The sequence below is a fragment of the Culex quinquefasciatus genome, chromosome 3 (genome assembly GCF_015732765.1).
Source record: "Culex quinquefasciatus strain JHB chromosome 3, VPISU_Cqui_1.0_pri_paternal, whole genome shotgun sequence".
In the NCBI taxonomy this organism is placed as follows: Eukaryota; Metazoa; Arthropoda; class Insecta; order Diptera; family Culicidae; genus Culex; species Culex quinquefasciatus.
In genome coordinates, this window is record NC_051863.1 from 118,233,901 (window position 1) to 118,256,688 (window position 22,788).

General features: G+C 35.0%; 1 protein-coding gene across 1 annotated transcript in view; it reads right to left on the bottom strand.

Annotated features, from left to right (window-relative positions):
• Nucleotides 1–368: 368 nt before the first annotated feature.
• LOC119769218 overlaps nt 369–22,788 on the bottom strand; it is a 60,095-nt gene continuing 37,675 nt past the window's right edge. Inside the window, exon 6 of the mRNA XM_038261141.1 lies at nt 369–464. Coding sequence (XP_038117069.1) covers nt 369–464 — 96 coding nt within the window. The remainder of the gene's footprint in view (nt 465–22,788) is intronic.

Below are 22,788 nucleotides of genomic sequence, written 5' to 3' on the forward strand. Positions count from 1 at the left end.
CAGAAATAAATGTGGATATAAAATTATCTGATCATCTGATTGATTCATATAAACAAAAAATCAAAATTGAAAAATTATATTTAATTTCATCGTTAATTATTTTTCCTGAGGATGAGAAAACATTATTTTAAATATCGGAAATTAACTTTCTTTCGGAGTGAAATTTTAGCAAAGATGTTGGATTACAAACTGTTTAAAAATTCTTAGATTTTGAATATTTAGACTTTCGAAATTTAAAATTTTATCATATTATAATTTTAGATTTTTAGGATCGCAGTAAGCTATGGTCGCGTCCGGTTTGTTTGATTTTTTAGCTCCACGTTTTTTTCGTCTTCTGAGGATTTCCGTCAAATTCTTATCGACTAGTTCTAGATGAACTTGTGAGTGGCAGTGGACAAGGTGGAGATGGTGGAGATATCCGGGATTCGCGTTGCGTTGCTGCATTTCAGGAAGACGTCGCTGACCTGGGATAGAGCCTCAATCGCGCAGATGACGAGGAAATCTTGGCTGATTTGATGCGGCCGGATTGGCGACTCCTAAGAACTTAGGAGCTGCAGGTTGGGACTCAATCTGGCTGTGTCTTTCGAAGATTTTAAGATTTGCTGATTCTTGGTGAGAGCTTTCCATCATTATTTGCTAAATGATTATATTTCCTTATATTATTATACTATAAATTCAATAGTCCTCCTACCCCTTCCTCACTTTCCCATTCCTTAATCCCATAATGCCCAATTCCACTTTCCCCTAAAAATATAATTATCTGCCAAATTTACACTAACACACCACATCTAACTGATCCGGAGCGTTTGGTACGGTATGTGCACGCATCCTTCCTCCCCTGTTGATTCTGTGGAATGTGACCCGTTCACAGAATCCTCTCTGCGGTAAACACAACGCAGTAGGGCTGGCCGCTTTAATTTTTGTAATATATTTTCGGGTGATCTCGGATGTATTGCAATTATTAATATTGACAAGAAAAGTGCTTGGGACGTAATCTAATCACAAGACTTTCCAGCATGCTTTCATCGGACTGGCTGCGTTTGTGTTAGATTACCCAAGTAACATTTTTTCCAGGATTTCTACAAGAGCTCTTCAAGATAGCTACAGCATAGCAGTTTGGACCGCGGTAGGATAAAACTTTCTTCAAGTACTCTTCCAAACTCCTGAAGAAATTTTGAAGAGCATTTTATCCTACCGCAGTCCAAACTGCTATGCTGTAGCTATCTTGAAGAGCTCTTGTAGAATTCCTGGAAAAAATGTTATTTGGGTAGATTAGATTAGATTAGATTAGATTAGATTAGATTAGATTAGATTAGATTAGATTAGATTAGATTAGATTAGATTAGATTAGATTAGATTAGATTAGATTAGATTAGATTAGATTAGATTAGATTAGATTAGATTAGATTAGATTAGATTAGATTAGATTAGATTATATTAGATTAGATTAGATTAGATTAGATTAGATTTGATTAGATTAGATTAGATTAATTATTTTTGCCGAGCATTAAAAAAATTGTACCGAAAAGTTAATTAAATATAGACTTCCGCTTGAATTTTAGGAATTTCCGGAAAATATGCAAATATCCCGGGAAACATAAAATATTTTTTTACGGGAAATTTCGGGACGGGAAATTGGACGTTCTATTATGAATTGAATAAATATAAATAATAAGTTCCTTAAAAGCAAAGATCCAGAGTGAAATGTTTTAGACTGACTTTTATCAGGCAATCTTGTCCCAGTTTTTAATGACAGAAAAAAGTATATTTATATCAAATTGAATATATATATGCTTGGGCACGTCATTTTTTAAGCTTTTGTATTTCAAAACAATCGATACAAAACAGTTAGCTTCATTCGTAGATATTTGCAATTTAATGTTTATTGAATTCAAAATTTATTTGAATTTTTGAATTCAAAATGATAGTAAAAGTCAACACTCTTGTCAGGTTGATTCCTGGATGAAGCCATAGTCTCACTCTTCTTGCTCAGCGGCATTCGCCAGAAAGACAAGACGATGATGACGATACCGACTGAACTCAAAGCGATCTAAATCTACTGTTCTAAGGCTGGAAAAGATACCAAATTGTCACACGTAGCACTAAGGTGGCTTGAGACATCTAGAATCTCAAGGGCCTCAGTGGTACAATTGGCAGTGCGTCTCAGTACTAATGAGGAGGCTGCGGGTTCAAGTCCCGCCTGGAGCCTGGTGATTTTTTTCGCTTCGTGGATCAGTTGGATACCAACAGTCGTCGTTTCTTTCGAATGTCGTCCCTAAAGTAAAAATCGGAGACATGTCGTTAGAATCGATACAAAAACACCATTATAGTAATGATAATTTAAGCATCTTTTGACACTTTCTGCTCATTTTTTTTGTTAATCAACCTAAAATTATAATTTAGAAAAAATATAAAAAATTTGGACGGCTACAGAAAACGTTTGATTTCATGGATTTTTAGGCTTGCGCCTAGTTTTATTTTTTGAAAATATAACGATATTCGGAAAGTGACGAATTTTTACCCCAAAAAGCTTCCAAAGCTTCATGAATAAGAAAGTAGTTGTTTAAATTTATGAAAAAGTGCATCGTTTTCGATTTAAAGCCATATTAAGGTTAAAACGTTGTCACTTTTCATTGGAAAAAAGTTCCTATCTTTACATGCTCTGTTTATGTTTTTGATAAGTTAGATTGAAAATTCTCTCGAAAATATCGAAATTTATTAGTTGGTTTCTCTTCTAAACGTAATCCTGTGAATTTTTTTATATGAAAATTTTCAGTTCAACTGAAATGAATGGAAAGAAATAATAAATTCTCTTGAGTTTGAATCATTCAATTTTTCAATAATAATAAAAAAAAACATAAGAACCACACTAATTTAGGAAAAACAAGGTCCAACCACTCAAATGAGCATGGGTGTGCGTGTGTGTGTGTGTGCACGGTGGCCGAAGCTCATTTTCGGGATTTTCCCGTAACCGAGAGTGTGTGTCGTTTGGGAAAAGTTTTCCCGTAGCATCGAGTTGGGAGCTTCGGCGCAGACGAGGAAATTAATTTATGACAGCACAATTCACTTCACCTTTTCCCCTTTTGCCCCTGCCATTGATTCTCGCAGAATCCGGAATGTGAATTATTTTCTTCTCGTTGGACGCCGCCTGTCATGAAGGAAGAGTTTCCGGTCTGCGAAGTTAATGAATGATAATGATGGCAGTCGATGGGTTGTTGGGTGTATGTTGAGCAATAGGATTATTTCCAACGGAGAGAGAGAGACGTACACGCACACGTTTATTAGATTCTGTCAGTAACGAGGTTTGACGTTGTTATGGTTTGATCATATTTGCGTTTGAACCCTACGCCGCTGGGCCCCGCGGAATGGAACTCGTCAGGGATCCTTTGGTGAAGCGTGGGACCGTAATTAAGTTGCTCGAGATTACCGGATTATCATCATGTGTTGATGTTAGTACTTTGTCATGCTTGAACTCTGCGCAGCGTATTGATGATATATTATCACATCATGGTGTGAGATGGTTATGGATGATTAGAGCGAATCTTGGATCGATAATTAAAATGTGTTGAAAATGAGAATCGAATTTCTAAAGAATTTTGATAATGTTTCTTGAAGCCCAACAAAATCTAGATTTGTTTTAAAGGACTTGTTAAATTTTCATTTTCTGAAAAATCACATTTCGTCTAAAAACAGCCCTGAATTTTATTATCGTGCAATATTCCTCTCCCAAAACTTTTCCACCAACAATAAGCGAAACAAACAATGCTAATTGTGTGCTGCTGCTGTTCCTTCTCCGAAAGTCAATTTCCAAGAACAAACAAAAACATCACAACCAAAATGCAACTTTCCCTCAAATGTTCATGCAACTTTTCAACTTTTCGCGAAAAGGAAAACTTAACTGTTTTCCTTGGAAATGCGGCAAACACTCACACACACACACTGCCTTGGTCGGAGACGCTCACTTTGCATACCATCGTGGCGGCGAAATCTCTAAATGCCATTTAACTTTGCAACAATTTTCCGGGCACAATTTTCCAGGAATTTCCCTTCGGTCGGCAGCAAGTCGGGGGAAAACTTTTTCGCGAAAATCGTAGGCTGACTGCAATGTTTGCACTGAAAAAAAAAACGATTTGAATTTACGATTTTCGATCAAATTTAACATTTAAAATTGATGGAATAATTCTTATTTTCAGATTTTTAAACGATTTTTTACAGTTTATTCAAAAAAGAAACACGATTTTCGGGACAGTGTTGACGATGAAAGCTGTGCCATGTTTTTTTTTGCGATGGTGGTCATGCAGCACAACCAAGTGCCGTGGGAAGAAACAAATCTGCCCGGATGAATTCCAGCGGAAAACTCATCTCCTCCCGGATCGTACCCAGTTCAAACATGAAAAGTGCAAAGTGTTGCGCTGATGAAATCTCGTGTCGGACATCATGGGAGTGCTGGTCTGGAAGTAAAGTTTTGGGTGGAAAACGCACACTCTTGGTTAATGGAAGAAAATCAGTCGGAGGGAAAGCACAAAACGTACACTCACCAAATGTTGAAAAGTCGAGTGCTGTTGAGGTTCTAGGGGGTTTCATTCGGTTTGGTGGTGTTGAGGATTTCAAATTTACGAAACAAAAAAGTACTCCGAGTCTGGTCTGTTTAAAATCAGAAAAAGTGCAATGGAAATAGCAGAAGGGTTTCTACCCTTCAGTCTGGGGAAAATTGTTAGTAAAAAATCGTGTCGAGAGCTGTGTTGTGTTGGTAGCTGTTTCGAAAATGAACAAATTTTAATTGCTGTCTGGTGTCTGATACTTTGCTGTAAAGTGCTAACCACTTGCGTTGGATAAGGGCTGTCGGCAACAAGTATTTTAGTTGTTAAAACTTAGACAGAAGATTGGTTTTATAAAGAGTTGGAACGAATCTGGAGAAACTAATCCAGAGAATCGATGAAAATAAACAGTAGATAGGCCCTTGTCAGCTTTTAACGCCTCTTAGCCTCTCATCTGGAACATACATGTCACTATCACTCCTATTTGCATATTTGCAACAGCCTCAAAAATCGCAACACTTTAGGTTGCGGCCGTGTAATATTTCAGAGTTTGTAATAGTTCGGTTGGTCTGCCATTCACTGTTCGGACGCTGACAAACCTAACCAGAAATTTCAATTCGAAATTTGGCTAGGGGAAAATTAGATTGCTTGAACGAGTGGTGTAACGAGAAATTTAATACATCACAAATGTGAAACAAAAAGCTGCATGCCTGAGTTTGACATTGAATTCAAATTAATTGGTTTGGATTGCTGAAATCCAAACAGTACCTGGTAGACCACACAAACTAATACGAATTTGAAATCACATTTTACTCTAGCTTTTGAATTGCATTTATTGGTTAGGTTTGTTAGCGTCCGAACAATAAATGGTAGACCAGCTGAACTAATATAATTTTTTAAACTGCTGAAAACTGAACTTCTCAATTTGACCTCCTAGACGAACCTTCACGTTTACATATTGACTCAGGTTCAAGTTCTGAGCAAATGTCTGTGTGTGTGGGTGTATGCAATGTATGATGTTTAAACATTGAAAATCGGACCATTAGTTGGTGAGATATTCAATTTTCCTGCCTAAAACTCAAGTGGTTTTCTGATTACTTGCCAGTCCATTACTGGACATTCCTTGATTTAAAATAAACAAAAACTGGAAGCTAACGAACCAATTCTCTACGAAGTCGGCCGATTTCAACCATTTTTATTTCTTGTTTTTTTTATTTATTTGGCTCAAACTTTATGGGGACATTTCCTATGACCAAAGAAGCCATTTTGTGGCGTAATATATGAATGTGCCGAACATCCTTTTAAAATATTAGTCTTGAATATCAAAAAAAAAATATTTTTTCGAAAATATCAAAAAATCAAAATTGTTTCATTTTTTCAACATTGAGAATTAGACCACAAGTTGCTGAGATATTGGCAAGAACGATGCAATTTATCATAAAATCTGCTCAGTACTTTTCGATTGCAAATTTGATTTTATATTCAAAACTGAAGTCAATATTTAGTTTTACTACACGGAGAAAAAAAGTTCTCAAAATCGTGAACAAGCGTTCATGAAAATGTAGAGCGTCCCGTTTCCGGGGAAATCCCGAAATACATGCGAAAGCATTTTCCTACCTTTTTGGCACAAATGTTTTGAATTATACAAATAATAATAATAAGAGAACCTGATTTGATTTTATTCATTGCAATCTATTGTGCATATTGAACAAATCAGCTTTTCTGTAAAATTCATGTCAAGGTTTAATTCAGATAATATTTATTTCTGAAGCATTCACAACTCTTTTGAAATGTTAGTCTTGATTAAAATAACTAAAAATATTGTTTGAAAATTCCATGAATGTTTCAAATTGTAAGATTGTAAACATGGGATCCAATTTTAAAAAATTAAAGACAGATACTATTTAAAAAAAGTTACCTTGAAGTGGCTTCAATTTGAAAACGGTGCACTTTATCAAAATTTCACTTAAGTACTTTTTGATTGCAAATTCGATTTTACATCGAAAAATGAAGTTGAAAAATTTTTGCGACCAGTGTTTCCATTATTTGAAAAAAATCAGTATTGATTCAAAAATTCGAATATTTTATGGCCATTCTGAAAATTTCAGAAAAGTTGGCGTTTTATGTCCCCTTAAACATACCAGAAAATGAAACAAATTAAAAATAGTGTTTTTTTTGCAAATCAAGTTTTAGTGACAATAAGTGAAATGAAAAAATCATCAATTTTTTTTACCGTGTATAATTTTTTTTTCAGTGTAGTCCTTATCCAAACCTACTACTTTGCTGAAGACACCAAATCGATCAAAACAATCCTTCAAAGGTACAGATTTTGAATTTTCATATTTCATTTTTGTATGGACAGCTGCCAAATTTGTACGGGAAATTATATGGACAAACTAATGATGCAAAATGGCTTCTTTGGGCATACCGAAAGCACCAAAAAAGTTTCAGCCGGATTAAAAAATACAAAAAAAATGAATAACCGAAATCTCAGAGAACTGCTCAAGAGCGAAAAACTTGGGAAGCGTAAAGAGGTCATCTTCAGTGATGTCTGTTTGTCCCGGTGAAGTACCGCTGCCAGAAGCGGCTTCTCTAGCATACTCCCCAGCCGGGAGGGAACGCTGTATTGGCTGATGGAACCGCTCCACCGTCTTCGGGGGTTGGCGGGATGCTGGTGCTTTCTCTTCTTGTCCTGCTCCTCGAGGTACATTTTCCGCGCGGCACAGCCACGGAAATTCGCCGTGTGGTTTCCATCACAGTTTGCGCACTTGACGCGCGCTTTGTGCTGCTGGGCTTTTTCCCCCAGCTGGTCTTTCCGTGGAAGATTGCACCTTTCGGTGAAGTGGGTCGTCACACCGCACTTTACGCACCGGAGTGGAAGATTACAACTTCTAGAACCGTGTCCGAATTTTTGACAGCGGTGGGATGTCACCACGTCACGAATAAGCCGTCCAGTGCTTTGACGGACCCGCAATCGAAGTACAGGAGGTACAAGGTGTACGTACCTGTCACCGTTGTTGATTTCGAGAGCACCTTTATCTTTCGAGGTTTTCTTCCAGGTCAGAGGTGGGGTGGTCCGGATATCCCTGAAGGACGATCTTCACTGGGACCTTTCGAATATTTAAGTACCATTTTTGTATGGACAACCGGGAATTGTGGTGCAGGGGTATGCGTGGTTGCCTCTCACCCAGTCGGCTTGGGTTCGATCCCAGACGGTCCCGGTGGCATTTTTCGAGACGAGATTTGGCTGACCACGGCTTCCGTCGGACGGGGAAGTAAATGTTGGCCCCGGTCTAACCTAGAGGGGTTAGGTCGTTAGCTCAATCCAGGTTTAGGAGTCGTCTCTCTGGGTCCTGCCTCGGTGGAGTCACTGGTAGGCAGTTGGACTAACAATCCAAAGGTCGTAAAAAGAGGTTTACAGTTGCCTCAACAACCAAATCTTCGGACACCTAGTTTCGAGTAGGAATCACGCAATCGAGAACGCCAAGGCAATGCTGTAGAGCGAATAATTTGATTAATTTTGATTTTTTGTATGGACAGCTGCCGATATTGTAAAAAGACTTTTATGGGTGAACCAATAACACGGGCCACCGAAAGATCCGGATTTTTTTTTAATATTCAATATATTTATTGATACGTTACCTGATGTATCTTCTTTACCCTTGAATCTTCGTGTGAAACAAACAAATCCAGAAACAATATAAAATCTCATAAGACCCTTTCAAACCAGTTCCATCGATCTCCGGTGGCCACATCTGGAATCGTGATTTTGAATGGTCAGGAAGGAGAGGGTCTTATATTTTAAAATTGTGTCTTATGAACCCCGGTGTCCAGGTTCTTTGTTGGCCAGTTATGGAATCCATTTGTCCATGCATTGTTATGTTTTTTTTTCCTGAAATTAAACGATTCTCAATATAAGACCAAAATAATCTAAAAAATTAAAAAAATTAAAACAGTAAAGAAAATTCTTCAACAATCAAGGATATTACAAACAGCAGAGCCGACAAATAAGTTACGATACTTGCCACCCGAAGAATTCATTGGCGTTATTAATATCACCAGCGAAACGAAAAACAAAGGTCAGCAAAACCTCAGTACCTTAGTTGTGGGAACAGTGGAAGACTTTTTAGCCAACAATAAATTCATTACGTTTTGGACAACTGAACCTTCCCAGTAATGCACCTTTCGTGACTTATGTATTTTCATAAATTATTTTTATGATGATTTTTAAGTCTTTTTGCATTTAAATTGCAATGAAATAAACAAAGCTTCTATCCAGCACAAAATCCTATACAAATGTGTCGATGCAATTTGGCAAGCTTTAATCAAACTTTGTTCATTGTTTCATCAAATCGTTAGACACCTTCGAACATGGATTTTTTTCGATTACCTTTCGGCACAAAAACAGGTCGGATTAAAAAAAAATCCAATCGAACTACAAACTTTCAACAACTGTGCAACCACACCCTTCTGGGCCAGCATCCCATCCCCCGCCCTCACTTCTCACAGCTGAGGCACTGATTTTTGCTTGTTTTTTTTTCCCGCCATTCATCCCCTTGGCACCAAATCCAGTGCTCCCAGCAGGTCCCAATCCAGGGGATGTTGATTTTTTCAATCACCTCATAGTTGAGCTGGGAGTGCTGGCCCTCGAAAAAAAAAACAGACACGAAAATAACGAAGAGTACCCCGTTGCACAATGGACGCTGCAATTGCAGTTTGCAATTTGCACATTGGGTGGAAAGAATGTGGGTGCTTGTTGAAGGGTGGGTGGTGTGATGAACGAAATTGGACGGCACAAGAGCAATTAGTGTGCTTCACTCTGTGTTTGCTGTTACAGTTTCCAGTTGGGGGTTTTTGGTTCGGGATGTTTGGGTTTACGAACTGATGAAGATATCTGGCATCATTTTGAAAGGGTTAATTTTGCTTTATGAGCAGGCTTTCACATTTTAATGGATTTTTTATTAAACTTTTCCAAACTTAAAAAAAAGTGTTTTAGGCTGATATTTTTCGTAAATTTTGATAAAACTTGGAATTAACTTGGACTGCTAAACCCTGCCATTGTTTCTGTTTGTACCCCGTTTGCCTTCCATAGCAAAAGGGCTGTCCATTTCATCGAAGCGGCAAAATTAAACGATTAAGTGAACGCTTCTCCGTCAAACAACATCCAATTACAGCGAAGGCGGTGCACTCTGGGGAGAACAACAACCATCACTTCTATCCGGATCGGTGCAAACAGGCCGGCCAATCCACGTCCACTGCAGATGTTGCCCTGATGACTTCTGCCGGGGTATTCAACATCTCTCAGACACCTTTAATTTAATTAAGAAAGTTTCACACACCGCACACCCCGTGACCTGCCTCTAATCCTAACATCCCGTCTCCCCATGGACATCGTACCTTTGATGTATCCGTCCCAAGCCTTTCACCGCAGAACTTCCTTCTTTGGCGTATCGACGAATGGGACCTTAATAATTAATTAGTTCAAGTCAGTCAGAGCACGGTGTCAGTGAAGAGTAACTTTGACCTTCGAGTGGAACGAAGTTGCTGCCATTATTTGTTCAAACAAATCGAATGGAAGCAGCTCATCAGTTGGATTCAATTGGGAGAGTGGTAAGAACAGAGTTGTAATTTTCAAAAACTTTGAAAAATTGAAAACACAAAAAAGTTTTCTGTTGACTCAAATGAAACTTTTTCACTTACAAACTTGAATCAGTGCTTGTTGCACAAAAAAGAAGCTGTTAACCATAATTTAGAAGCTTGCCACAGCCCCTTAACAGGCATGAACTTAAAGGGAGAGACTTCACCAGATAGCCGTTACAGTACATAAATAAAACTTGATAACCTTTTCAACTAAAGGTTGAGTGAAGAACCAAAAAAATATATGGGTAATTCTCCGCCAACTCCCACAGCAGTTGCCCCGACCCCTCTTCGATTTGCGTGAAACTTTGTCTTAAGAGGTAACTTTTGTCCCTGATCGTGAATCTGAGGTCCGTTTTTTGATATCTCGTGACGGAGGGGCGGTACGACCCCTTCCATTTTTGAACATGCGAAAAAAGAGGTGTTTTTCAATAATGTGCAGCCTGAAACGGTGATGAGAACGTATTTTTCATCGAAAAAAACAAAAAAAAAAATGTTGGTCGTCGTTGATCATGGCCGTTCATGGTCACCCGTGACAGACACGGACGACGAAACAAAGAGAAACGCAAAAAGTAACTTTTTCAAAACTTTTTTTTCGTAAAATCGCGATAACTCGTGATGTTTCTAAGCAAACCCCTTATGTCTACACATCAAAAATTTTGTAATTGTCTGTTCTATAGCTTTGTAGAACATTATTACACTCTAAAAAATATCCCTGCAAAGTTCGAAAAACACGAAATTTTAAAATGAAAAATTTTGTTCTAAATGAAAAAATTACCCTTCTGGGTCAATGTAGATTCAAAAAGTACATTAAATTTCCCATAAAATGACATGTTCCAAAAAAATTTACAGTCGAGTAACGGAAAATGGGAGACTTTTTAAAACTTTTTTTGTGTTTTTTTCGATGAAAAATACGTTTTTTCGGAATTCCCTTTCGGGCGTCTAATTTTACCTAAAAGTCCCTTTAACAACAAATCTCTATCTCATCACCGTTTTAGACTACAAATGATTGAAAAACACTTCTTTTTTCGAATTTTCAAAAATGAAAGGGGTCGTACCGCCCCTCCGTCACGAGATATCAAAAAACGGACCTCAGATTCCTGATCAGGGACAAAAGTTACCCCTTAGGACAAAGTTTCACGCAAATCGAAGAGGGGTCGGGGCAACTTTTCCCGATTTCGTGTGAGTTGGTAGAGAATTACCCATATGACAAATTGTGAAATGCATTATACCTCTGTATAGTTGTTTTCACTCATTATTTTTGGAAAATCTTGTTTTAACAGAAGAAAAAAAAAATAATAAACCATTTTTTTTTGCGGTAAATAATAAAAGAGTTAAAAAATTGAAATTACAGGCAACGGTTTCAACGTTTGAATGAAAAAATGTTTAAAAATGCATTACACATCTGTCCAGTTGTTTGGCAATGATAAGTATCCAAAACTTCTTAGTATTGAAGAAAATTTTATTTTTGCAAATAAGAAAATTTTTACTGTGATGTACATTGGAATTCCATACAAGATCAACATATTTTTAAACGAGCCCAAACATGCTAAATATGATTATCAATGCAGGATAGGGCATTTTATTTTTTAGTTTCCCATTTCCATTGATTTTTTTTAGTTTTAGAAAAATATTTTTTTGCACCCTGATTTTTCGGACCAATTTTAAAGGTGGGCGACACAAATTTTGATTTTTTTGTGACGGCCTTAATTGATATTCCTTAAAATAAAATAAATATCTTTTTACTGGTTCAATCATGCCAACCATGATTGTCAACGCAGGAAAGTGCATTTTAAATACTTTTCAATAATTGTTATTTTGAGAATGGGGGTGACTTTGATAGTCAATGAATTACTTACTAATTTCAGCATTAAAGTGTGCATGTTTAGTTCATTATATGAAATGGACCATTTGACTATTAATTTGAAAAATTCACAATAAAATGTTGATTTGACATAACTCAATATTTTTTTATGAAATGTTTATTAAAATTAAATTAAAATTTACCGATTTAATCAAAATTCTTTGGAATCAGATTATCCCATAAAAATATGCAATTTGGTTTTTACCAATGCAAATTATTTAAATTTATATAAATCTGAATTTTAGAAAAAAAAATCAATAACTATTCAAACTTATAACTTAAAAACTAATTTAAAAGGATTTTAGAGTAGAATTGTCTCATTTTCATTGAGAAAAACATAACACTTTGAGAGTACTTAAATTATGCTAAAAAAAACTTTTAAAAATTTGTTGATAACTTCTTGTTGTGGTACTTTAAACACTTTTCCACCATGTTCAGTCTGATTCCGTACCATTAGTACGTTTATTTTTTGCAAAAACAATCTTAAGTCCATCAAAGTAACCCCGTTTTATGATACTTCAAAATCTATTTCTCTTAATAAATCTATTTTCCTTCATCTTATTTTGAGAACCGCTTTTACATAATAGTAGTTTATGCAACAAGTTTAGAAAAGAAGATATTTTCAGCACGAGTCGTAAATTTATCCAACAAGGTTCACCGAGTTGTAGTAGTTTTGCAGTTCCATTCAACGTTTTTTGAAATTCCGAAAAACATCTTTTGATCATGAATTATGGATAATTATAGAACAAATCTGAGTTTTTTTTTTGAAAAGGTTCATCAAATCAAATTTCCAGTTTATTCTTTTTGGCTGTTTTTGAAACCGCCTTGAGTCAGGGGTATTAAAAACACCCAAAATGCAAAAACTGATAATTTGGTTTATTGAACCTTTTCAAAAAAAAAAAAAAAAAGACTCCAGAACTTTTCCTAACAGAAAATGAAGAGTTCAACTTTTCAGCATCCATTTCTGTGCTGAAAAGTAGAACTTTTCAGCATTTGTTTTGAAAAGGGTTACTATTCGATTCTGTGATTTTTGGTACAGAAAAGTAGGCTTTTTCGTCGTTCAAGAATGACAGGAAAAATTTATATATAATATATATAATTTTATATTTTTTTTAAACTAAAATGCGGTTTTCAGCAAAATAAAAAAAATTGTTGTACATTGAAAATATTTTTTGATAGTTAGACGACATCCATAAAGTATGTCACGCAAAAATCGGCCAAATTTAACCCCCGTTCCCCCTCTCCACTATGTTACACTTTGTCACGCAAGGTCAACCCCCTCAAAAGTAATCGTGAAAACTCGTTTTCACAGCTCTGCATCTAAAAAGTTCAAACCAAAGCTTTCATAGCATGTGTTGTATCGAGTTTGAATTAGCAAAATATTAAAGAGCTATTCCAGTCCAAAACAGGAATTTTTTAGGTACTTTTTTCTCGACCCTCTCCGATTTCAATGAAACTTTTTAGACATGTTATCCTACGCTTATATAAGCAAATTTTGTGTATATGAAGCCAGTTACACTCGATAATGGCATTTGAGAAGGGCGTAAGTGTTTTCAATATTTTTATAATTCGTAATTTAAATATTGCTGTATCTCGAAGCCGTTGCTTCGTATCAAAAAGTGGTCAAAGACAAACTTGTGGGAAATTTGACGGGCTTTCCGAAAAAAAAAATACAATGAAACAAATAAACACTCCACTTTTATGAGATTTTTTAATTTTTAAGTTTAAAAGTCAAATTTAATGGTGAGCCTACGATTTTTTTTCGTTCAAAATTTTTGTGAAAATAGCCTAAGATGTTACAAAAAGACTCACGAAAAATTCAGGATGAAGCAACTCACCTAAAAAAATAGAAAAATCATTTACTGAAACTGTTTTTTTTTTCAAAAGGTCTCTAAACATAAAAATTTTTAAACACCGATAGTGAGAATTGATTCTCCAGACAATTTGACATAAATGTCTCCATATTGACCATTGCCCTAAGTCCAATCCTTGTGAAGTAACAGCGGTTTTAAAAATAAAAATGTTGAAAAAAATAGGTTTTTTGATGGTTTTTGGCCATTTCTAAATGACAGACTTCATTTTTCAGTCTCGAAAATATTTCTAGCGGAAGCTCGTCCAATTTCCCATAAGATTGTCATTGACCACATTTTAATTGGATGTATGGGCTTACAGATATAAGCTAATTTACTATCCAGGTTACTATACTACACTGAAAAAATATTACGTTTTCAATTATGAGCAATGTTATCAGCTTATATCTGTAAGCTCATACATCCAATTGAAATGTGGTCAAAGACAATCTTATGAAGTCTGTCATTTAGAAATGGCCAAAAACCATCAAAAAACCTATTTTTCATCATTTTTATTTTTAAAGCCGCTGTAACTTCACTAGGATTGGACTTAGGACAATGGTCATTATGGAGACTTTTATGTAAAATTGTCTGGAGAATCGATTCCCACTATCGGTTTTTGCAAGTTTTGATGTTTAGAACACTTTTGAAAAAAAAAACAGTTTCAGTAAATGATTTTTCTTTTTTTTTTTCATGTGAGTTGCTCCATCCTGCATTTTCCGTGAGTCTTTTTGTAACATCTTTGGCTATTTTCCAAAAAATTTTGAACGGAAAAAAAATCGTGGGCTCACCTTTAAATTTGACTTTTAAACTTAAAAATTAAAAAATCTCATAAAAGTGGAGTGTTTTTTTGTTTCAGTGTATTTTTTTCGGAAAGCCCGTCAAATTTCCCACAAGTTTGTCTTTGACCACTTTTTGATACGAAGCAACGGCTTCGAGATACAGCAATATTTAAATTACTAAATACAAAAATATTGAAAACACATACGCCCTTTTCAAATGTCATTATCGAGTGTAACTGGCTCCATATACACAAAATTGGCTTATATAAGCGTAGGATAACATGTCTACAAAGTTTCATTGAAATCGGAGAGGGTCGGGTACAACCGATTCCCTATTTGACATGGAATTGCTCTAAAATATAATTGTGACTATATAATCAATTTTAATGTGATGCTTTTTAATAATAGTAAGCAAGAAATTGTGGAAAAAAGCTTCACATTTAATTGTGTACAATTATAACTAATATTATGCATTCATAAAAAACCGAGCGTGACGTCACAGGCAACGCAGTACAGTAACAGTTAATCAACCGATAACGAGAATTATCTACGATGCACTCGAGTTAACAATTCATCTTGTGTTTTATGTCTTCATCACAATAAAAGAAATTCTCAATTATCAAATCAAATCTTCTCATCCTGTTAGTATCTCAGCACCCAGCCCGGAAACGGGAATCACTCAAGCTTCGATGGCCGTCTTTTGTTTCCAATATAGGTGAACTCATGCTGCACAATCTCTTTTCCGATGTTGCTCTATTCCAGCGCACAACAACAAATTTCCGAGATCCGATTGGAGTAAAGCTCCTCTAGATGAGCCCTCATTCTGGGATATTGTGTGGCAGCAAAAGAAGGGGGTTTTGTAGTTTGATTGTGTTTTTTCTACTGCTAATAACATTGTGTCTACCATTTTCCTGTGGACTGTTTCGTGGTTGTCGTACAGTTTTGTCACAAACTTCCGACATGTTGCTATCGTATGTGAAGACATTGGACGTTTCTAGTATCTAATTCTCACCTACAGTGACGGGCAAAAGTTTTAGGACTGCTGATGATCTGAAATGATAGTAGTTTGACTTATCACATTTTTTCGACCTACACTGCTCAAGAACCCCACTAGAAATTCTGGAACCTGAACCAAACTTTTGTTGGCATTTCCCATTGAGCTGAGTCCTGAGCACATCCTCGAAAGCACATCGTCATCATCATCGTCCTCATCGTGGTGGCATTGTTTCAGTGTGTTTGTTGTCTATTTGTTTTCCGGTTTCCTTGCATTTTCCGTGTGGCTGTCTGTGTGTGTGCTCTTCATGTGCCCGCAGGACAAAATGGGAACAACCGTATTCTTTGGCAAAAACCCTCCCCTTAATCGAATAGTTCCATCTTAATAAAAGTTGTCATTTCACTGCTGGCTCTGGCTGGCATTCCAAGGAATGGTTGGACGGTCGGTTGGAGCGCTGGTTAGAGAGATGGTGTCCCACATCTCGTTTATTGTCGGTGGCACTTTTCCGAGGACCCGGCAGCTTCCGGGCATCCGCGATATGCTGGTGGTGTTTCCCGGGATGGGTTGGTTGGTCTGTCCTCTCGAGACGGTTACCCAAGCAGACAGCTGCCTGATTATTGTTATTATCGATACTTTCGAGGGTGAAAATGTTGCCCCGAAGAGCTCCAGTGGGTCTGCATTAGATTGTACTTTGAATATATATTGGATCGCAATGAAATTTCGGTGCAGTGAGAGTATTGGTTCAGAATATGTTGATCATCTTAAGTATTTATGGCCGATTTAAAGGAAACTTGTTACATTGCAAAAGCTTTTTCAGTGTTATGTTTCAAAAAGCTGAAAATTATATGTTATCTTAAAAATTAATCCATTTACATAACAGTATGTATTTCTATGTTATATTTCAACATTCAGTTGTTTGTTGAGTATTGTTATGCTTTATTACATTTTTGTTCGAGTATTATTTATGAAGAGCAAAACAAATATAAATAAAAACGTTATTTTTTCCACCTTGGTTGGTGCCTTCCTCATAATAAAAAGTTTTTTTTTTGTAATTCAACAATATCTGACTTCGGCAAATTACTATTTTCATCAAAATTCATAAAATCTTAGTTAAAAATGAAACTGATCCCGGGCAGACTGTAAAAACAAAATTCATACCATTTTAATAACAAATACTGTAAAATTAGATAAAATGTTATGCAATGTAAAACAACTTGGGAATAACATTTTGTGTTACGGATGATGATTTTCAATTCAAAGATCAGAAATCACTCACTCATCACCGAATGAATCTTTGCCGACTGGAGCTGGCAACCATTCGCGAGCGAACACTACCCGCTCTCTGCCAGCGGCTTGCTCAATCGCTTCACTCAGCGAAACAAATACTTCGTGAATTTCTTTTTCTACTCCGTCCCAGGCTTGCAACAAATACAGATTTTTTTGGCACATACCAAACACTCAATCGAGTATAACTTTAAAGAATAATATTCTAACCAAAAACTGAACATGCCAAAAGATGCTAACAATGTATATCTTTTTGTCCAATTTAACAAAAACTGCTCAAATTTATTTTAACTGTAAAAAAATCCGTTTGTGTTTCGGGCCTGTGCTGAAAAATCTGTATTTGTGGCAAGCCTGCTCCGTCCGTCAACCCGAGTCATACACGAATGTGCTCAGAGAGGAGAGAGCCAAACAAATACTAGCGCAGTGCTCATTTGGCCTGCACTACCACAGTTTGCCGTCAATTAGAATTTGGTATGGTGAAAATTGCTGCCCAATGTTTCTTTGATGTTGAGAAAACTACAAAATTGCAAAATATTATTGATATAATTGATTTTAAGCAATTTCTTAAATGATCAAAGCTGAGTCGATCGCAACGTATTCTCAGTCAGCGACTTAACGAAATCGGTCTCTCCGAACCATTCGCTGTACTACCCGATTTGAATCAGAGGGAGAGCAAAGAGATAGTGTTCGGTAGCGATTGGTTTGGAAGTGACAAACGGTAGGAATATATAAGAGCAGTTTTTCGTCGCTCTAGATTTGTGTTCGCGAGTGACTGAGTCTTTTTGAAGCAATCAGGACCCTTGCCGCCAACTGTTACTGGGATTGTCGGATTAGTTGTTAAAATAACAAAAAAATAATAACAAAGATCAGTTTGAAGAATTTCTTAAAAATGTTTTTAGTCTGATATTACAATATCAATCCAATAACAATAAAAATCATAACGACGAATAACAAATCTTGTTATAAATAACAAAAAATGTTATTAGCCTAGTATTTTCAAATATGAAAAAAAAAAATATTCCCAAGTTATTTCCGTCTGCTCGGGAAACATTTAATCGAAAATTGTGTCTTAGAATAATAAGTTTCTCTAAAAAACGTTTTTGGAGAAAAGACTTATCGAGGAAAGTTTTTTTCTGCAACAACTTAGTTTTTTTATGGTTGAAAAATGTAAAAACCCCCTAAATTTTTTTTGGGTGAAATGTTTGAACTGTTTTACGTAAGTATACAAATCTCTATGACCTATTTAAAAACTTTTTTGTCATAAATCCGATCCTTTTAAAATAGAATGAAAAAAACCCAACAGAAAAATTCAAACGATCCTGTTTTCAAACTGGAATAATTTAAACAACTTTTTTTGTTGGTAAAAATGCTACATCTGAGTAGTTTTTTAAATCTAAGTTAGGCCGTTGCAAATATTTTGCAAAGTTTTTTATTATAAGGTTGGCCTAAATAATCAGTGGGCAATATTTTTTTTCGAAAGACTTCAATTTTAATGAAAATTAAATTTTAATCAACTGAAAACCACTTAAAATACATTTTCCCGCGTTTATAATCATATTCAGCATGTTTGAACTCCTTTGAAAACATTTCAAATTTTCATGAAATACCAATGTACAGTCCCACGAAAGTTTTTTTTTTCTGCGAAAAAAAAATTCCGTCTATACCTCGATTTTTTTCAAAACTAATATTTCGAAAGCAGTCAGAGCCGAGGGATATAAACTTCAAAAAATATTTGCAACGGCCTTATTTGCTAAATTCTGAAGAATATCAATCAGTAGTTATGCTCTCGACTGTTACTCTACAATTTTGCCGATAACCAAACCCAGAATATCAATCTGTCAATCTTTGAAAATTACAGAATTATTTTCTTCTAAAAACTCTTCAACTTTGATTCATAGCAACTTTTCATGTTTTAATCGGACTAAACTCACAGAAATGATTAAATATCTTTTTTTCTAAAAAAAAAACTGATATTGGTTGAAAGAACGCCGGAAAAAAATACCGATATTTTTTCATGTTTGAACGCATGCGAATTCTTAAGAAAAATGTGTTTTATTTTTGTTTTAAACTTTTTTGATTAAAAAACAGTGTATTCAAAAATTTATACCCGTGTTCAAAATAGTGCATTTTTCGTAAGGAGGCTTGATTCTAGCTCACACACCTTGCTCTGCAAAAAAAAAAGAACTACTTATTTTTTACAGAATGCAAAAACTCAAAGCAATAATTTTGTAACATTTTGTTAATTTTTATGGAATTACTCTTGTTCAAATAATGTTTTTTTGTTTTTTGTTTTTTGTATTTTGTATTTTGTATTTTGTATTTTGTATTTTGTATTTTGTATTTTGTATTTTGTATTTTGTATTTTGTATTTTGTATTTTGTATTTTGTATTTTGTATTTTGTATTTTGTATTTTGTATTTTGTATTTTGTATTTTGTATTTTGTATTTTGTATTTTGTATTTTGTGTTTTGTATTTTGTTTTTTTTGTTTTTTGTTTTTTGTTTTTTGTTTTTTGTTTTTTTGTTTTTTGTTTTTTGTTTTTTGTTTTTTGTTTTTTGTTTTTTGTTTTTTGTTTTTTGTTTTTTGTTTTTTGTTTTTTGCTTTTTGTTTTTTGTTTTTTGTTTTTTGTTTTTTGTTTTTTGTTTTTTGTTTTTTTGTTTTTGTTTTTTGTTTTTTGTTTTTTGTTTTTTGTTTTTTGTTTTTTGCCACTTAAACCCAAAATGTCTAAGGATAATTTTGATTTGTAATAATCTTAAAACTGCTCAATTTTCAATCTGGTTCATTCATAATAAAAAATATTTTGCTTTTGAACGAGTCTTCTAATATAAAATGGGGGACATAAAAGATTTCAACTTTTCAATGAAATCTCATCTCGTACAATAAATCGTCAATTTCCAATGAAATTCGAACTTTTCTGTTTGTAATTTTATTTTCGTTTAACTTGTAGCCAAAAAACATTTTCCGCTTAAAACCGACTCGATTTAATCATTTCTTGTCCACTTTTTTTTCTCTCTTTTCAGAAATTACGACTCACGCTCCATTTCTCTTTGAAGTGTTTGTGTGCGCGCTTTGAACACGGGCGGAAAATTGCCGCGAGCCATTTGTGCAAAGAAAAAAAAGGAAAATACTCGCTCCGCCATTAAGACCCCCCCAAGTCAAGTGCGCGTACACACGAAAAGTTCGTGAAAGAAGAGGTGCTGGTAAAAAGAAACAACTCAAATTCGCACAAGCCATGTTGTAATTAAAGCCTACAACCTGAACGCGCGGGAGAGCTTTCCGACTTGAAGGCCAAGTTCGGCAGGAGGCTTAAGAAGTTTTTTCAGCAAAACGAGGACGTCACGAAAGGTTCGGTCCTCACTTTCGTTCGCTGGATTGGATTAGTGTGAGGGGCAAATTTCGGATGGGCTCGACGAATGAGCTAAATTGCGAAAAATAGAACCGGCAAGAGTGCAAAATTAAACAAACGAACGAGCAGGCTAGAGCAGTTTTCCCGACGTTTTTCTTTGCCATTATCCTTTGGAAAAGCAAGCTCTTGTTTTTTCTTGCTGGAGTCAAGTGTGTCTCCTCGTTGTGGCGGCACAGATTTTGCAGCGTTTCAAGTTCCACGTGCCGTCTGCTGGAGAAGAGCGAAAAAATAGTTCGGGTAAGTATGTTTGGAAGACCCTCAAGTTTTGGTTTGAAATGTCTTGAGTGTCGTAAACAAATGTTCTGTTTGGCTTTTCATTTTTTAAGCAGAGGGACTTGGGGGGTAGAGAAAAAGATTTGGGTGGGATTAAAGTGAAAGTGAAAATTTGGCAATTTTGTTCCGTCAGATGATTTGAGGAAAAAAATGATAAGGTTTTGCCAAATTTGTGCGTACTTACGATAAGATCAATTTGTTGAAAGTATGTTTCAGCAGTTTTTTTTGAAACTTTAAAGTCTTCGCTGATTATCTCTTTCGTTTCGTTTTCGCATCTCTTTTAGTTTTTTCTTCAATTTTTTGAAAACCCCCTTTATCTTTGATCGTGTTTCATTCAAACCCCTTTTCACAGTTATATCATAGTCGCCAAAAAACGAGTTGGGTTGAAGCTACCAGGGCGCAAGATTCATCTCACCCAACAAGAAGCCATTCATCACCATTATCATTTTCCCCCGACATATTTCTGAATAAAGTATAGCACATGTCGAGCAAAAGGGTTCACCCATTTTGTCTGATGGAGATTCTTATTTTTTTTACTTGCAGAGCTTTTATTTTAAATTTGAAAAAAGCTGATTTTCTTGAAAAATGGTAGAAAACAAGAAATTTTTGAAATATTTTTCAGTACATTGGAATCGAATAACAGTTTTTGAAGAGCGGTTTGCGATTGAAAATTATCATAAATTTAAATTTGTCAGCAACTGTAAACTTAACAATTTCTGAACAACAAAAAACTATCGACTTACTATTCAACATTGTTGTGAGTGTGCAAAATAGCGTTGATAAATTGCTAAAAATACTAGAACTTGGTTGATTAGGTTATTATCATTAAAATTTGTTTGAAAATTATGCAAAAAAATATTTAAATATTTTTGTATTCTGTAATTTAAAAATTACTGTATCTCGAAGCCGTTGCGTTGTATCAAAAAGTGGTCAGACACAAACTTGTAGGAAATTGAACGGGCTTTCTGAAAAAAATACACTGAAACAAAAATACACGCCACTTTTATGTGATTTTTTGAATTTTAAGTCTAAAACTTAAATTTGAAGGTGATGTCACGATTTTTTTTCGTTCAAAATTTTTGAGGAAATAGCCTAAAATGTTACTAAAAGACTGACGAAAAATGCAGGATGGTATGTCTCTCCTAAAAAAATACAAAAATCATTTACTAAAACTGTTTTTTTGAAAAGTGGTCTAAACGTAAAAATTTTTAAAAACCGGTAGTGGGAATCGATTCTCCAGACAATTTTACATAAATATTCGATTGACCATTGTCCTATGTCCAATCCTTGGGAAGATACAGCGGTTTTAAAAATAAAAATGTTGAAAAAACGGGATTTTTGGTAATTTTTGACAATTTCTATATGACAGACATGGTTTTTCAGTCTCGTAAATATTTTTAACAGAAAGCTCGTCCAATTTCCCATAAGTTTGCCTTTGACAGCATTTCAATTGGATGTAAGGGCTTACAGATATAAGCTTAATTACATTGCTTATAACTGAAAATAGAATATTTTTTTCAGTGCGGTAGAAACCAGGATCAGGGATGCCAGATACACAGATTTGTTTGTGTTTCACAGACATTTGAGCTCGTGCCAGACATTTTTTGAGGTACACAGACTTTTTAAAAACTTCATTAAATTGTTATTTTGTTAAAATATCAATCGAAACTTATTTCGTTAGTCTTCAAATGCTTAAAAACACAATTTTTGATAGATTTCTATGACTGTAAATTGATTTATTTGAATTTTAGACAAAGACACAGACATACACAGACTTTTTCACAGACATTTTAAAAAATCATGTGGCATCCCTGACCAGGATAGTAAATTTGATTACGTAAATCTAAATAAACGATATAAATCTAAAAGCTGTCAAAGGCAAACTTATGGGAAATTGGACGAGCTTTCTGTTAAAAATATTTACGAGACTGAAAAACCATGTCTGTCATATAAAAAATGCCAAAAACCACCAAAAACCCGTTTTTTAAACATTTTTGTTTTTAAAACCACTGTATCTTCCCAAGGATTGGACATAGGACAATGGTCAATATGGAAACCTATATGTAAAATTATCTGGGGAATCGATTCCCACTACCGGTTTTTAAAAATTTTGACGTTTGTGGTCTAAACAAAAAAACAGTTTTAGTAAATGATTTTTGT